Source organism: Pseudorca crassidens, chromosome 8, assembly GCF_039906515.1.
Source record: "Pseudorca crassidens isolate mPseCra1 chromosome 8, mPseCra1.hap1, whole genome shotgun sequence".
Taxonomy (NCBI): domain Eukaryota; kingdom Metazoa; phylum Chordata; class Mammalia; order Artiodactyla; family Delphinidae; genus Pseudorca; species Pseudorca crassidens.
The window spans coordinates 25,097,994-25,115,326 of record NC_090303.1 but is presented as its reverse complement, the minus strand read 5'-3'; the positions used below and the strand labels follow the sequence as shown (position 1 = coordinate 25,115,326).

Below are 17,333 nucleotides of genomic sequence, written 5' to 3'. Positions count from 1 at the left end.
CTCAGAAAAACAATCATAGGTAGTTCTGTTAGTGTATGCAGAAAAGGGTAAGGGACAGTGATCGTTTAAGTGGAGTGAGTGGAGTGGTTATTTAGAGTTGTAGACGGGCCAGAAGAGGCAGACAAAGAGAGAGCAGCCACAGTGTCTCTAATACATTGAACTTCAACCGGAAACACTGAACTGACAGGTGGAACACAGCTGCAACAAACTCGAGCTCCAAAGATAATTAATGTGTAGCTCAGACATTGAAAATGGGTTAAGATTGACAGATTATTTCACATGTAAAAATCCAAATACAAATATCCAGCACTTTCACAAGAACAAATTTTCAGGGATAACCAATTTGCCTTATTAGTACATTTTTTTCCTGAAATGATACCCCCTTTTCTTCTCTTTTTCTGAGAACTGAAAACTGTATAGCTCTTTTCATGTACTTGTCAGCAACAGTAAGCCTTCACCCGTTTTAAGATGCTATAGATTCTCTAACTTATGTTAACTCTTTTGCATATGCTATACATTTTCAAACTTAAGTTTTGAACAACTATAGTTTTGTGGTGATTAAACATACCTTGGAATGAAAATGTGCCACTTTACAAAATGGTGCAAGTTTTCTATGGAATAAAACATACAAATTCATTCACATGTACAATGACACTTTCTCTAAGTCAAACAAGTCACGTTTAACACATTCCCAAAAGCGCCCACTCCCAATTCAGCATACGCACATGCACACGGAAACACACACACATCCAAATCCATTTTTTATATGAAAAATCTATCTCCCATTTATTAAATGAAGTATTATTTTTTTCTACTGGGTATTTTTAATGTATTTCACTTATCTTTGAGTATGAATTATCCTTCCTCATACATAATATATAGAATTTAGAGAAAACATGGTGAGGAATGGTAAAGATTAGAATATTCATGTATTTAGTTATAGACACATAAATCAAAGCCTTTTTCCTGATATCTATATACTATGAGATGCATTTTTGTATGAAGATTTAAAATTGATTGGTTATACAGTTCTGCCATGAGGTGGATATGTAATTTCTCAACCAATTCTTCTGAACAGTTTCTACTTTACATCATTCAGCCCTACTTAGTTTAAGATTTAAAGAAGTATCCTTTATATTCCTCCTAGATCAACATGTCCACAAATATCCTAATATGGCGAAAGTAGACTCAAGTATCAGAAGAGGATGTTTAGGATTTCATATGTCCATATCTTAGGGGGATACTTTTTTTCTGTTCCCAATAAATGAGAGGACATTATTACATCAGTATGTTTTGAGTATCTTCAAGATTTTCCAACAATCCTTCCAAACTGGTGGTATCTTAGTTTGGGGTTTTCAGTATTTACCCTGGCAGCTAGCATGAGGAGATTAATTATTCTTGATTTTAGTATCTAGACAAACCAGTTACTAATAATTTATCCTAGAAACCTCTGTGTGTAAACATAGGCAGAATGTGATCCATCTTCTCTTTCTATGGGGGGCCTTTTTAGGGGGCCTAGTGCTCTCTGCCATAAGTGAACCCCTGCTAAAGAAAGCAGGGTTACCTAACAATATGTCTTCTAATAAAAAGGAAATATACTTCATAGTCTAGAATTTAAATACTGTAACTCTAAAGCATGACCAAGTATCTTTTTATTTCCTTCTCCCCCAACTGGCTCAAAAAATTAGCAAAGGAAAAAGTGGTCAAGATTGAATTCAGAAATGTTTCATGAGGAAATATAGATGCATAAAGAAATAAAAATTCAGATAGAATTCATCGGTCAGAAAACCAGAGTAAATGTTTTGTGACACAACAGGAACTGGACAAAAGCACAGGAATTTAAGGAGCAACATTTTTTAATGTTTGAAACCAGTCTTTCTGAGGCAACTATGAAAGCAAGAATTATTACAACAAATAACTATGAATGGACATTCTACTCTTTGTAATCTCCCACACAATAATTTCTTTATTATCATTTACATCTCTTAATACTAGCACAGCATTCTGAAGTTGCCAAGCATAAGTTATATGCAACTGAGTGAAAAGATCACAATCTACTCAGATTTCCAGAAGAGCTGCAGAATGTGGAAAATGACAAAGTCCCTAAACATGTTCATTTGCATTATCACTGACAAAAATGTGAGCCATATTGTTATAAAGAGCGTGGTGATAAGGCTTGCTCATGCTGTGTGAAGGATTTAATAGAGAAAGAAAATTAAATAATGTTTAATAAATGGTTCATAGGCCAGTCATTTAGTTTCCATTCTTAAATGTCTTTCAAAATAGTTGATACTCATGAAATGCAATGTCCTGACAGTCCTGGGGTCTTTGTATTGCAGGGGCACTGATGAGGGTAGTGATGTTTTCCCTTTGATGAGGAAGACAAGAGTTCAGGGTCCAGGATTTGTTTAGAACATCCACCCATCTGCTGAATTTAGCAAACTGGAACCAATCAGTGAATCAGTACCAAATAAAAATAACTGGATAATGCTGAAGCCACATCTGTAGAAACTGAAATCCATTCCATTGTGAACATGTTGAATTTTAAAAGGTGCTGTTTTATTCAAAGTATGGATTTTAATGACATCTTAATAATCCTTTAGAAATGTGCTGCTTCTCAGTACAAAAAAAAAAAAAAAGTGCCACCAGTTCTTCAACTATAAGATAAGGTGTGTTTTGCAAACATAAAGCATATTAAATCTTTATTTTGTAGGTCGATATTAAGAAAGATCCTGATGTAGCTGGTGCATAAATGTAAAGACTCATTTGCTTCCTGGAAAGCAGAAGAAAGGTAAGTACTTATCAAAAACTCGTGGAAAAATAAAACAGGTAATATTCAAATTCTAATTACTGCAGATGTCATGTTTTCTAGTAATTAGCCCAATTTCTCAAGCTACAGAAAAAATTCTCTGATGAACTTCATGGATAAGGCAATTATTTTCCCATTCCAGGATACATGGAAGGCTGCTTCCCAGCTCTCAAGAGCTGCGTGTGGCCAGATAAGGAGGGGTAGCTCGTTAAATCTGCTCTGGATGAGCATTTCCACTCTTTGCTGTCCCTTCAGACCATCCTCCATTTAGCGGTGTATATACTACTACTTTCGAAAGGACTATTGGCTTATTCTCTTTGTGATCCATTGAGCAAAATCACACCTTAGCTCCACCATCTTTGCTTTACTCCCTCTTGTACATCCATCTCTTTATTTTTCAATTGTTTATAAATCTTCCCAAAGGCATAATTATTATAATATTCAAAACTGAAGCTTCTTTAAGGAAATCTATATCTGTAATTCTTCTAAATCTAGTAAATCAAGTAATCTACAGAGAACAGTGTTCTTCTCTATTTGTAAAGAAAAAAGACGTATCGTTGTGTAAAGAGCAGTAGCTTTTCCCTGTAACAGTCAGATGTTAAGCCAAACCAATATACTTGTTGACAAAGGCACTCTAGAAAGTTTTCAGTCTTTCACCTTAATAGAGCCATGTACAGACCCAAGATAATTGGCATTCAGGGCTCATTAAGCACTGATGAAATTGTTCATGTAATTTCAGTAGAGAACTATACAGAAAAAATTTATGACTCATACTTCATTTTGAAAAGCATATTTTCCCACTAGAAGAAGTTTTTGTTGTAATTTGGCTTATCAGTGGATGATCTTTTTGTCTATTGTATGTGTTCATATGAATTACTTTGTTTAATCATAACTTATTTGTTACTGGACTAATGACAGGTCTTAAAGGTGATGCAATATTTCCTTTATGTGTTATAATGTGAATATATTAGGTTAGCGTTTTGAATACCTATTCAAATGGATTGTAGGCAGAATTATTCAGTCCTCTTTTGAGTGAATAGTGACAGAAATAATCAGAACAAAAAATGGAGTTGCCTTCCTAGTCTCAAGCTCTCAATTTCATATCCAAAAAAATATTGTCCAAAAATTCCACTTCATTTTTCTTCATCTTCAGTTTGACTGATTCACACTGTGAAAATGGACAATTTTGCACAGTTTAAATTTATAACTTTCTGGGATGACTCCATAAGATAGAATGGATGCTAATGAATCCCTGATTATTGGAAACTCATGAAATATTATCACGGATTAGTTGTGATAAATCATGTAAAATATTTAGCATGATTTTGGCACATAATAAAAGCTCAGTAATTATCAGTGGCAGTTCCAGAATTTCTACATGACAGGTTACAGTCAACAGGCTGATTGGAAGTAGAACAAGAAGACTTTTGTTTTGAAGTTGTGATTTTTTCATACCAAGTATATTGCTTTTATTTTGATTGTGTTTATTTTTTGAGGTTCCTGGGAAGGGAGGGGGGACAGAAACTATGGGTAAGTGACAAATTCCCCCCCTACCCCCCACAGGCCATACCTATGCCAAGTATGATTAGTAAAGAAAGGCTTAGGGAAGATAGGGTCAGGCATTCATTCCTCTATGTACAAGGGGGCTTGTGCAGTAATACCTAAAACACAGAGGCCTGAAACACCTCTACAGTTTTGTCAAAACTCAAATCTGTCTACATTTAGCTAATTTTCCTGTAAACTCTGAGTAATTTGGTTTTACTGTGTGAACATTTTTGTCTTCTGTTTTCTTGTATTGTTGTATTCAGTTCTAGCTCCTGAATTGTAATAATTCATCAGGGCTTCCACACTAAACATCTAGAGTGCACACTGTGATTTTGGACAGCATGACTATATGCAACAATCCTGTTTCTATATTAATATGCTATCTTCATTTAAAAATAGCATATTTTTACCTAATTTTAGTTCTATCATTGATTGAGTTTTCATTTCTCATTAATTTCTAGCTTATTTAATTTTCCTTTTTATTTTCTTTTCTCTTGTAAATTCTAATTTCCCCAAATAGCTACCATTTTCAGTTTTACATAAACTTTCCTGGTCATTGATCTATTAAATTAATTATTTGTAATTTTAAAATAATTAACTAGCTAGAAATAATTAGGAAAAGAAAAGTTAGTACATATATAGCTTTTGTGCAACATTCTAACTTTGAAAGGTGACAATTTCATATTTTAGCCCATTCCTCCAATAATAAAGATGAAATATAGTGATCTGCTTGATATTAGTAGGCCTTATTACTCATTCAGGTTTCATTTATGTTTTAATTTACATTTAGTATCTCAAAACTTCGAGGATGTATTAACAATGATAGTTGGCCAGACATGTCCAGAAATATTTGCAGCCTAATTTATAACTCCTGTTTGATAAAATGGAAACAGTAATATATAAACTAACGTTACTGAAGCCATATATATATTTTGTTATATACTTACTTATTCTACACTCTTCAATCTGCATGCACAGTATGAAATCATAAAAGCAGTAAACATCACCGCACCAACACTGATTAAGATCATTTCTACCAGGCCAAGGAGTTCTATTTTTCCAGTCACTTGATTTCTGAACATTTCTGCCTTCTCATCACCGATTGTGCCAGTCTGTAATCAAGTTAACAATTAGCATTATTTCAGTTGATTAGTGGAGCAAATTACTCAAAACTCTCCATTTATGTATCACTCTTTTTTCGAAACACTGCATAGATGTTAGTCATCTTTATCTATAAGAAAAGACAGTGTAATTCCCTTTTCATGTCAAAGAAGGCAGTAAATGCCAAGGTAGAATATTTAGAGAGAGAAATATAATCTTCCTTTGAAACATGTTATGTAGCCCTCTCCAATACACTGACTTCATTGATCTATACAAAGGTCTTACTGAAATATTTTCCAGTTTTCCAAAGGATGTTTCCTAGTGACAGAGGGAAATTGGAAAGGCCAACAGTTTCTTTCCTCTGAAGACTTCTGTAGTGCATTTCCTCATTCTGTGGCTAATCAATTCTGTGATTTGTACTAAAAATATCTTGTTAGGCACTCGGATAGACTGCAGACACCTACTCTTACCTGGTCTTTATAAGTTTGGTTTGCTTTTATTAGCACTACAGTATTCACATTGAGTTACTTGGAGTTACGTGTATGTATGACTCTTTCCTAACACAAGCACTATGACAAGAAAAAGTGTTTACTAGTTGTATTATGAAAATAATGTAAAATTATAGGAAGTACTTCATCCTTCTGAAATAAAAACACTGAAAACTAACATAAACCTGACATTTCTGTGTGGCTTCGTTCTCTCAGAATAATTAATTATATAATTAATAATATATAAATTCACCTATATAGGTAATGGAAACACATACAACTTCAAATTCTATACATATGTATTCAATTTTCAAACACTAAAAGCTGTTTCTATATACAAGGAAGTTTACAGTTTTTGGTGACTAAGAGATAAGAATACTAACCTCATTAAGCCAAAGAACAGGCACCATATAATTCTGCTTCAGACCCTTTAATGCTCTGTAATAAACATTGAAAATAATTATAACAATATATACTAATATAATACCCATATATAACAGAAATGTTAGTAATTACTAGTGTAAATAAATGTTCAGAAATCAGTTGCTCTTAAACTTGCTAAGTTCCTTGATTTTTGTTCCTTGTAATGAATCATTTAAATATTACTATGGCTGTTTATCAGACATCTTTCACTCTTATAAATCTTTCTAATACATATTTCTAATTAGATTGACTTTTTCTAAGCATGTATTTTCCCTTTCGACAATTTATACCCAGGAAACTAAAATTGAATTTTAGAAACAATTGTCCTGGAAATATTTGGACAGCTAGCAAAATGAGAAACGCCATCATACACTAATTCCAGAATATGTGTAAATACAATTTCAATACACACTAGATATAATTCTAAATTACAGATGAAAGTCATAAACAGTAATTGTTTCATGATATTAAGTCAAAGAAAAGTTGAAATTTTATATTATTTCCACTTAATTTCATACATATACTCACTTTCTGGCAAGAAAATACTAAAAATCATAATGAACCTGTTCAAGAGACTCACCCAATGCTTTTTCCTGGCTTAACCAGTACATTGATCTGCAGGCGTTTTGCAAATTGTAAAGTGAATCCAGTTATCTAAAAAGAGAACAAACTAAAATAATTACCAACTTCCTTTAAATAATTCATTTATAATATCTAAAACTTATTTTTACTGTTATATAGAACCTAAGGGAAAACTGTAGTACTTGAAACTTGTGAAATTTATTAAATAATTAATTAGACATTAAATATTATGTACATAACTCTTCATAATTACATTTTATGTGTATATGCATGTGTGTATACAGACCTATACACACATGTATATATGCACACACACACAATTTCTTTGCCCAACCTACTGTCAAGGTGATATTTATCTGAATTGGTTTTGGGGAATCAACAACAACAGCAGTGAAACTTAGAACTCATATAGTCAATTTAAATCCCAGATTATATATGGTCAAATATATATTCAGTCAGAACCCATGTGTCATCAGTATAATTATAATACTTCTATCATTAGTTAAAATTAAATGTGACTACTAAAATTCTGGCATGTCTGGCACAAACGTGCCATGTCTGGCACGTTTAACTTTTGAAAAGGAGAATATTAAAATAAATAAAAAGTTGAAACTGTTACACTATAGGAAATTTAATAGATTTTTCCTGACGCTAAGTATAATAGATCTTGCCTCAAATGCGCATATACCCATAAAATCTTTTAATCCCTCATGATCTACAGTGTCCCTTCATATAAGCAATACTTACAGTTAAGTATAAAATGACAGTAAAATTGTAATTTATACCAAATTGTTTTAAGCCAATTAGAATCATACCCATCATTACTATCCCTGACCTACAAACAATTAAAAAGGATTATAAAGTTCCATATGCTGAAAAAACTAAAATAGAATTACCTCGACATTTCATAAGCAACAACAGGAAGAAACCAATGAGATTTTCCTTGAAATAAAAGTAGGTAATTATATACACATTACTCTATATAAAATAGATAACTAACAAGGACCTACTATGTAGCACAGGGAACTATACTCAGTATTTTGTAATAACCTATAAGGGAAAAAAAATCTGAAAAAAATACGTATAAATATAACTAAATCACTTTGCTGTACACCTGAAATTAACACAACATTGTAAATCAACTATACTTCAATAAAAAATTTTAAGTAATTTGTCAAGATTGTGATGCAGTAAATATCATCAATAAATGTGATTGACAGAAAGGCAAGAACTTAATTTTTCTTTCATTTAAAAAAATGCTAAACCAATCAGATCAATAATGTATTTGCTTACAGGTTCAACATCTAAGTACGTGCTATGTTCCTCTTCATTTGGACTTAAGCCTTCAACAGGTTCTGCAATTTCAGGACTTGCATGTAGAAAATGAGGAAGTGAAATGTACACAGGTTTTCCTGAAAACAAGTTTTAAGAGACAATTGGGATAAATCATTTTCCTCATTACGCGTAGCACTCAAAAGATTTCCTTGAAAATAGATTTTTAAGTTAAAAGAAATGCAAAGTTGGCTTTGAATACTAAATGGGGAATGAGGGTGAGGGAAAATTATTACATCTAATCACTTTTGAGCAAAAATAAAATATAAGCTTCTGCATCATCCTACTAACCATTCAGTGGATGTCTGTCATTTATCTCTTAGGTGTTTATTTTCAATATGTAAAGCTTAGCTGCTGAACACAAATTTACAACCACATACCTTCATGTTTTAGGGAGTAATATGTCTGTGGACTGAGAATTTAAGAGGCTTTTCTTTCATTATTCTCACCCACTCCAATATGAAAAAGGTGAGCAAAATAAGATAGACTCCAAATTTCGTGTTTGAGTCAATTCTTCTTTCAGAGACATCCTGAAATATATTTATTTTTATTTACCATTTTCTAGGGTAGAAAAAGTTAGAAAAACGTCAGATGGGTGAGTTGGGATGCTCAGAGTATTCTGAGAATTATTTTCATTTTACCCTAAATCTAAAAGGAGCACAGGGATTCTGCACAACAAAGAAAGCCATCAAAAAATGAAAAACCTACCTATGGAATGGGAGAAAATATTTGCAAATCACATATCCCATAAGTGATTAAAATCTAAAATATGCAAGGAATTCACACAACTCAAGAACGTAAATAACCCAATTAAAAAGTGAGCAAAGGACCTAAAGAGACATTTTCCAAAGTAGCACAGGGAAATATCAGTAGGGTTTTACCTAATAATAACTAAGCTTTGCAACACTGAAACAACTGGGAGCTTGAAAGCGGTACAAAAATCAGAACAAAAATATCTTATCATCACCTTTACTTTCTGCCCTTTTTACTTTCTCACTTTAAATTTCTGGTGGAAAGGAAACCTAGGTGAAATTTACATTTTAAAGAAAAATGCATATTATGCCATGGATTGTGACATCAAGACCTTTTACTCACCGTCTTTGCATTTGCCAATATCTAGCACACCATATAAGGTACAATTTTTGGAGATAATTTTTTCTGTGCAGAAACAGTGGTTGTCTGGATTTTGAAGTGGAGATGCAAAAGCCAAGGATGGAAGGATAAATCTATACACAGGGATTCCTTTCAGATTAATTTCAGCTCCAAACACAGCATAGAATGATCTAAACACAGATAAGAAAGACCTTCATTCTGGAAAACTGAACTTCATTATGGAGATTCTGTTTTTCTTATTTTTAAATTAGAAAAACTGGATATAATCTTGTTAGAATTCTTGCTTAAGTCTTAGGAAAAATGTTCTTGTGATATTTTAAGACACACCAGAACTCAGTACCTGAGTATGAGCTCTTCTTACCTTTGTTTTCAAAAGCTTCTGAGAATAATTTTTGCTTGTGAACTACCGTGGAGTATTTATACTGAGGACATTTCTCAGAGTTAGTTTCCTTTATAGAGTAAATATATGACTTCCTCAAGTCCTCTATTTGTGCCCAGTTTAAATGAAAGAAAATAAAATTTCAATCTTCCACAACTTAATCCTGGAGAGAAGTGCTGCTCACTTCCTAGGGTGTGTGCATGTGGGTTTTGATACATGTCTCCTATGCGCCATCATTTACCAAGTGTCCACCATAACCTCAGCAACGTACTGGAACTCAACACATAATATTTCTAATGGCCAGATAATTCTGTATGAAGAAATGCTACTCTCTTCAATTTTATAGATAAGGAAAATATTCAGAGATATTAAATACTTGCCCACACCACACAGTGTCTAGAAACAGAGCTAGGATGCAAGCATACCAGTGTGGGTGCCAGTGCTTGTGTGATAGCTACTGGACCCCATCAATTTGAAAAGATGCTGTAGTGTCAGCAGAGCACATGAACATAGTTCTGTGACTGTGGTATCACCATCTTGGACATTTTTTAAAATTGAAGTATAGTCGATTTACAGTGTTCTGTTAGTTTCTGGTGTACAGCAAAATGATTCAAATATATGCATATATATTCTTTTTCAGATTCTTTTTCATTATAGCTTATTACAAGATATTGAATATAGTCCCCTGTGCTATAAACTAGGACCTTGTTTATATAGTAGTGTGTGTATATGTTAATCCCAAACTCCTAGTTTCTCTCTCTCCCACTTTCCCCTTCGGTAACTGTAGGTTTGTTTTCTGTGTCTATGAATCTGTTTTGTAAATAAGTTTGTTCATACAATTTTTTTAGATTCCACCTATAAGTGATATCATACACTATTTGTCTTTCTCTGTCTTACTTCACTTACTATGATAATCAGTAGATTCATCTGTGTTGCTGTAAATGTCATTATTTCAGTTTTTTATGGCTGAGTAATATTCCATTGTGTATATATACCAGATCTTCTTTATCCATTCACCTGTTGATGGACATTTAGATTGCTTCCATATCTTGGCTATTGTAAATAGTGCTGCTATGAACATTGGGGTGCATATATATTTTTTAATTAGAGTTTTTGTCTTTTCCAGATATATGTCCAGGAGTGAGATTGCTGGTAACCGTAGTTTTATATTTTAAGGACCCTCCATTCTGTTTTCCATAATTGCTGCACCAATTTACATTCTCACCAACAGTGTAGGAGGGTTCCCTTTTCTCCACACCCTCTCCAGCATTTATTATTTTTAGACGTTTTGACGACGGTCATTCTGGCGGGTGTGAGGTGATACCTCACTGCAGTTTTGATTTGCATTTCTCTAATAATTCGCAGTTTTGAGCATCTTTTCAAGTGGCTGTTCTCCATCTGTATGTCTTCTCTGGAGAAATGTCTATTTAGGTCTTTTGCCCATTTTTTGATTGGGTTGTTTGTTTGTTTGTTTTGACACTGAACTGTATGAGCTGTGTGTATATCTTGGAAATTAAGCCCTTTTGGGTCACATTGTTTGTGAATAATTTCTCCCAGTCTTTATGTTCTCTTTACAGTTTGTTTATGTTTTCCTTTGCTGTGTAGAAGCTTATAAGTTTGATTAGGTCCCATCTGTTTATTTTTGTTTTTATTTCTATTGTCCTGGGAGACTGACCTTAGAAACCACTGCTACGATTTATGTCAGAGAATGTTTTGCCTAGGTCCTCTTCTAGCAGTTTTATGGTGTTGTGTCTTATATTTAGGTCTTTTAGCCATTTTGTGTTTATTTTTGTGTATGTTGTGTGGGTGTGTACTAACTTCGTTGATTTACATGCACCTCTCCAGCTTTCTCAATACCACTTGCTGAAGAGACTCTTTACTCCGTTGTATATTCTTGTCTCCTTCGTTGAAGGTGAATTGTCCGTAGATACGTGGGCTTCTTTCTGGACTCTCTGTGCTGTTCCATTGATCCATATGTCTGTTTTTCTGCCAATACCACACTGTTTTGATTACTGTAGCTTTCTGAAGTCTGGAAGGGTTATGCCTCCAGCTTTGTTCTTTTTCCTCACAATTGCTTTGGCAATTCTGGGTCTTTTGTGTTTCCATATAAATTTGATGATTATTTGTTCTATTTCTGTGAAAAATGTCATGGGTAATTTGTTAGGGATCACATTAAGTCTGTAGACTGCTTTGGGTAGTGTGGCCATTTTTACAATACAATAAGTCCCCTACATACAAACCTTCAAGTTGTGAACTTTCAAAGATGCGAACATGCATTCATATGTCCAATCACATAAGTTAGTTCACCTGTGTGGCATACATTGTCATGTGTGTGCATCCTCCACAAGTGGTTGTGCTTTTGTGTACTTTACTGTACACTACTGTATAGAGTACAGTAGTGCAGTATCTGTATTTCAAGCCCAGGATGTCCAAAAGTAAGAATAAAAGTGGCGGTGGTATGTAGCTGGTACTACTGTACTGTACTGTAAGATTGAAAATGTTTTCTTTATTTTTTGTGTTTGTTTGTTTTTTATGTGTTATTTCTGTGAAAAGTATTATAAACCTATTACAGTACAGTCCTGTATAGCCAATTGTGTTAGTTGGGTACCTTGGCTAACTTTGTTGGACTTACAAACAAATTGGACTTACGAATATACTCTTGGAATGGAACTCGTTCGAATGTAGGGGACTTACTGCATTAATTCTTCCAAGCCAAGTGCATGAGATATAGTCATTTATTTGAATCATCTTCAGTTTCCTTTATCAATGTTTTATAGTTCTCAGTGTAGGTCTTTCACCTCCTAGGTCAGGTTTATTCCTAAGCATTTTTTGGATGTGATTTTGAAAGAAATTGGTTTTTTACTTTCTTGTTCTCATATTTCATTGTTAGTGTAAAGAAATGCAACAGATTTCTGTATGTTAATCTCGTATCCTGCTACCTTGCTTTTGTGTGGAGTCTTTAGGCTTTTTCTATATAGAGTATCATGTGATCTACGTATAATGAGAGTTTTACCTCTTCCCTTCCAATTTGGATACCTTTGATTCTTTTTCTTGTCTGATTGCTGTGATGGGGACTTCCAATACTGTGTTGAATATAAGTGGTGACAGTGGGCATGCTTGTCTTGTTCCAGAATTTAACAGGAAGGCTTTCAGCTTCTCATTTTTGAGTATTATGTTGGCTGTGGGTTTCTAATAAATAGCTTTTATTATGCTGAGATATGTTCCCTGTATATCCACTTTGGTGAGAATTTTTATCATGAATTGATGTTGAATTTTATCAAATGATATTTCTGTATCTATTGAGATAATCATATCTATTGTGACATTTTGTCTTTTCTTTTGCTGATGTGGTGTATCTCATTGATTGTTTGCCTACGTTGAACTATCCTTGTGGCCCCAGAATGAATCCAATTGATCATAGTGTATGATTCTTCTTATATATTGTTGGATTCAGTTTGCTAATATATTGTTGAGGATTTTTTCATCTATATTCATCAAAGATATTGGCCTGTAATTTCTTTCTTGGTAACGCCTTTGTCTGGTTTTGTTATCAGGATGGAGGTGACTTTATAGAATAACTTTGTGAGTGTTCCCTCCTCTTCAATGTTTGGAAGAGTTTGAGAAGGATCGGTATAAGTTTTTCTTTGTATGTTTAGCAGAATTCCCTAGTGAAGCCATTCAGTCCTAGACTTTTGTTTGCAGGGAGGTTTTTTGTTTGGTTGTTTGTTTTATTTCCAATTCTATTTTACTTCTAGTGATCAATCTGTTCAAATTATCTATTTCTTCTTGATTCAGTTTTGGTGGGCTGTATATTTCTAGAAACTTGTCCATTTCTTCTCAGTTGTCCAATCTGTTGGCATTTAATTGTTCACAGTGTTCTCTTATGATTTTTTGTGTTTCTGTGGTGTCAGTTGTTATTTCTCCTTGTACCTTTCTTATTTTGTTTATCTGAGTCCTCTCTTTTTTCTTCTTGGTGAGCTTGGGCAGAATTTTGTCGCTTTTGTTTATCCATTCAAAACACCAGCTCTTGATTTTTTTTTCTATTATTTTTTTAATATCTATTGTATTTATTTCCTCTCTGATCTTTATTATTTCCTTCCTTCTGTGCATTTTAGGCTTTGTTTCTTCTTCTTTTTCTAATCCTTTTAGGTGGTAAGTTAGTTTATTTGAGATTTCTCTTGTTTTCTGAGGAAGACCTATATTGCTGTAAACTTCCCTCTTATGACTGCGTTTGCTGTGTCCCATAGATTTTGTATGGTTGTATTTTCATAGTTGTTGGTCTCAAGGTATTTTTAATTTCCTCTTTGATTTCATTGTTGACCCATTGTATTTTTAGTAGCATGTTGTTTAGTCTCCATGTAATCATTACTTTCTCATTTCTCTTTCTGTGGTTGATTTCTAGTTTCATGCCATTGTGGTCAGAAAAGATGCCTGAAATAATTTCTAACCTCTTAAATTTGTTGAGGCTTATTTTGTGTCCTAGTATGTGGTCTACCTTAGAGAATATTCCATGTACACTTGAAAACAATGTGTAGTCTGGTTATTTTGGGTGTAATGTTTTGACAATATCAATTAAGTCTAACTGTTCTATTGTGTCATTTAGGATCTCTGTTGCCTTATTGATATTCTGTCGTCTGTCCATTGACGTCTGTGAGGACTCTGTGAGCACATTGAAAATGAGGTTGCTCAGGTGGAGCCATGCCTCACTGTTTTACTAGTTTAGTAAGAGAAAAGAAATGTTCTTGCTTAGAAATGAAGAAGGAGAAAATGATTTTCGTTATGCAAAGTATCCTTCTGCAACCTTCAATTTTTTAAAGACTTAATAAACATATTATGAATTCCATATTGTATTTATTCTTAATATGTCAAGAAAAACTTGCCTAAATGTATTTTATTTTTCTCTAATAATATGATTATCAAGTATGATCTTCTATGCCTGTGTTTTTTGACTTGGAGAAGGAATTCTGATATATAGGAACATATCCGTTTCTTTGTCTTACCTGCAAATGTCAGAGGAAAAGAATTGCAATACCCGGGTCTTCTCAATGAAAGGTGGAAATGAGGCTCCATCTGTTTAAAAATCAAGCAAGTGGCAAGGGATTAGGTGAAATATGTGTCCTAGAAAAATCTAGAAATCTTAATTCCAGCATAGTTAAGAGAAATAGAATACAAACTGTATATATAACATTAAAATTCTCCAGTAGCCACATTTTAAAAATAAAATAAGTATCAGGTATATTTTATCTAACCCACCATATCCAAAATATCATTTTAACATGTAACCAATATAAAAACTAACAAATCTCAAGATCCAGTGTGTATTTACAGCCTATTTCAATTTTTACTAGCCACATTTCAAGTGCTTAATTGTGGCACATGGCTAGTAGCTACCGTATTCAACAAGTCTATATACTATACACATTCACTGGTATCCATTCATATTAAATTTTCCTACTCCTTAAAAATAAATGAAAGTTTAAAAAAACAATGGCAAAACCACATGTTGTTAAAACTGTGATTGTGTTTGTTTTTGAAATCCCCACCCTATCTATAGAGTAGCACTTTTCTTACCATGAGGTTCATTTAGAACTCCTGTTTGGTAAATGGTCTTCTTACTTTTAATAGTGATTCATTCATCTGCCCTAATGGCTGATTCATATTTTTTAAATCATTTATTGAAGTTCTCTCACTAAATAGAATTTCCTGAAAATGGTTGGAAAAATATACACATCAAACTAAAAAGGGCATTTGTTGAGTTTATTGAATCTCTACTATGGTTATGATCCATGCACACACTGGATATAAGAAGAAATAGGTAATTCCTCCATTTGCTCCACAAATCAATATTACCAAAATGAGCCACTACTGAATGTGTTTGTTCAAAACAGTAAGACCCATCCTTCAGTTATGAATACCACACTCTTTTTCTTATAACTGCACTAACATTGTGATCTTATTACATTTCACTTATACTCTTGTGATAAGTGAAATACAACAGATGATCACAGTAAATCAGCATTGAGAGAATGAGATATTAAAGATTAGCTTAAACTCCCCAAACAGGTCCCTGAATGGGCGTTGCCTACAACTGTCTTCCCAACACCTTAGCCGTAAAAGAAAAGAATACATTGAAAAGCTTTAAAAAATCATTTGAAATATCATCGAAGGTTATGTATTAATGACACCAGCAATTACCATGGGTCATGATCATAAGATAGCTGATATTAACAGGGCTCTTTTTTAAATGCATTCAAATGTAAATCAGTGTTTTCCTTTCCTGTCTCTTTAAGTTTGTTGAAGAAGATAGAGGAAGTACTTCTAAATCATGGTTAAAACTCCTTGGAACCTTTTCCATTTCATTAGTCTCTTTTCCCTAGTGCCATAACCAGAAATCTCTCTCACAGGGATGCCATCAGAGTCCTCTGGCCTGTTCAGTCTACCTCTGTTCCTAGTTTGTTTTACATCTATTTTCTTCTTAGATACTTTTAACTTCATGCATGATACTCATGTAGTTATGTTATTGTCATTAATAAATCCTCTACCTCATTTTTAAAACTTCTTTCTTCTCAGTTTTGGACAAAAGTGTTGAATTTTTTTTTTTCTTAAACCCATAAAGACTCCTTTACTATTTAGGAGAAGCACAATATATTTCTCTCTGTATCTAAGGATACAGTATGAAGTTTATGGTTATGAAATTACTAGAGTTAGTGGTATTGGGACACTTGACAATTTATTGGCAGAAATGAACTACTTAGAAAGGAATTTCTTCACCCAATTCCATGACTCAAAGCACTACAAAGCAAACTCAACCGTGGTTTTGCTGTTTTTTCTTCAAGAGAGTATTAAAAAATTAAATCAACATGCAAAACTCAGTAATACCTTTGGAAAAGTAAACATTCCCCATGTTTGCTTTTTATTCCCTACCTTTTGCATAACTTTGTATTTAACATTTTCACTTTCATTATATTACTTTCCTATGAAGTGTTGCCTAACTAGCTTTGTAAACATCATGCTCTGCTTCTGCTTTTTAGCATCTGAGAGCTCACCTCCTGGTATTCAATTCCCATTGCTTTTTACAATCTTAATTCTTAAACTCACAGGCATATATGACTTTATGCCTATGCTTTACTTCTTTACTTTACTTCAAGAAGAATAATAAGCTGGATCTAACCACGCTTAAATCTAAGTACACAGTACTTTCTTCCTAACTCTAATTCAGAATGTTCATTTTTGCATACATTTTTCATGGTTAGTACACATGTAACCTTGTTTTTGTTGCTGTTGTTGTTCTTTTCTCTCTCTTTCTGACCATCTTCTTCTAAATAGGTGGCTCTGCTTACAAGTTCACTGATTCTAACTCAGCCTGAAATCTTTGGAGGTATGTCTTACCTTTTGTAATTATCCTGATATTTTAATTCCTTTAATTTTAAATTATTATCTTTATAGTATTTACAAAAGATGTGAACAGTAACCACTACTCTAAGGTTTTCTAACCCTTTACTTCTGTGGTCAGGAAGGAGTTCGTTAAGTTAGTACAAAGCAAACGTTTCCCCAGAAATGC

General features: G+C 33.3%; 1 protein-coding gene across 2 annotated transcripts in view; it reads right to left on the bottom strand.

Annotated features, from left to right (window-relative positions):
* Positions 1-1,838: 1,838 nt before the first annotated feature.
* LOC137228929 (platelet glycoprotein 4-like) overlaps positions 1,839-17,333 on the bottom strand; it is a 54,034-nt gene continuing 38,539 nt past the window's right edge. The window contains exons 8-14 of one of the 2 annotated variants that reach the window (XM_067746071.1): positions 14,773-14,842; positions 9,376-9,563; positions 8,242-8,360; positions 6,947-7,020; positions 6,327-6,381; positions 5,302-5,466; positions 2,644-2,773 (exon numbers count right to left, since the gene is read on the bottom strand). In XM_067746071.1, coding sequence (XP_067602172.1) covers positions 5,302-5,466; positions 6,327-6,381; positions 6,947-7,020; positions 8,242-8,360; positions 9,376-9,563; positions 14,773-14,842 — 671 coding nt within the window. In that variant the 3' untranslated portion in view covers positions 2,644-2,773. Of the gene's footprint in view, positions 2,774-5,301; positions 5,467-6,326; positions 6,382-6,946; positions 7,021-8,241; positions 8,361-9,375; positions 9,564-14,772; positions 14,843-17,333 lie in introns of both variants that reach the window. The other variant, XM_067746072.1, reaches the window with a different exon arrangement.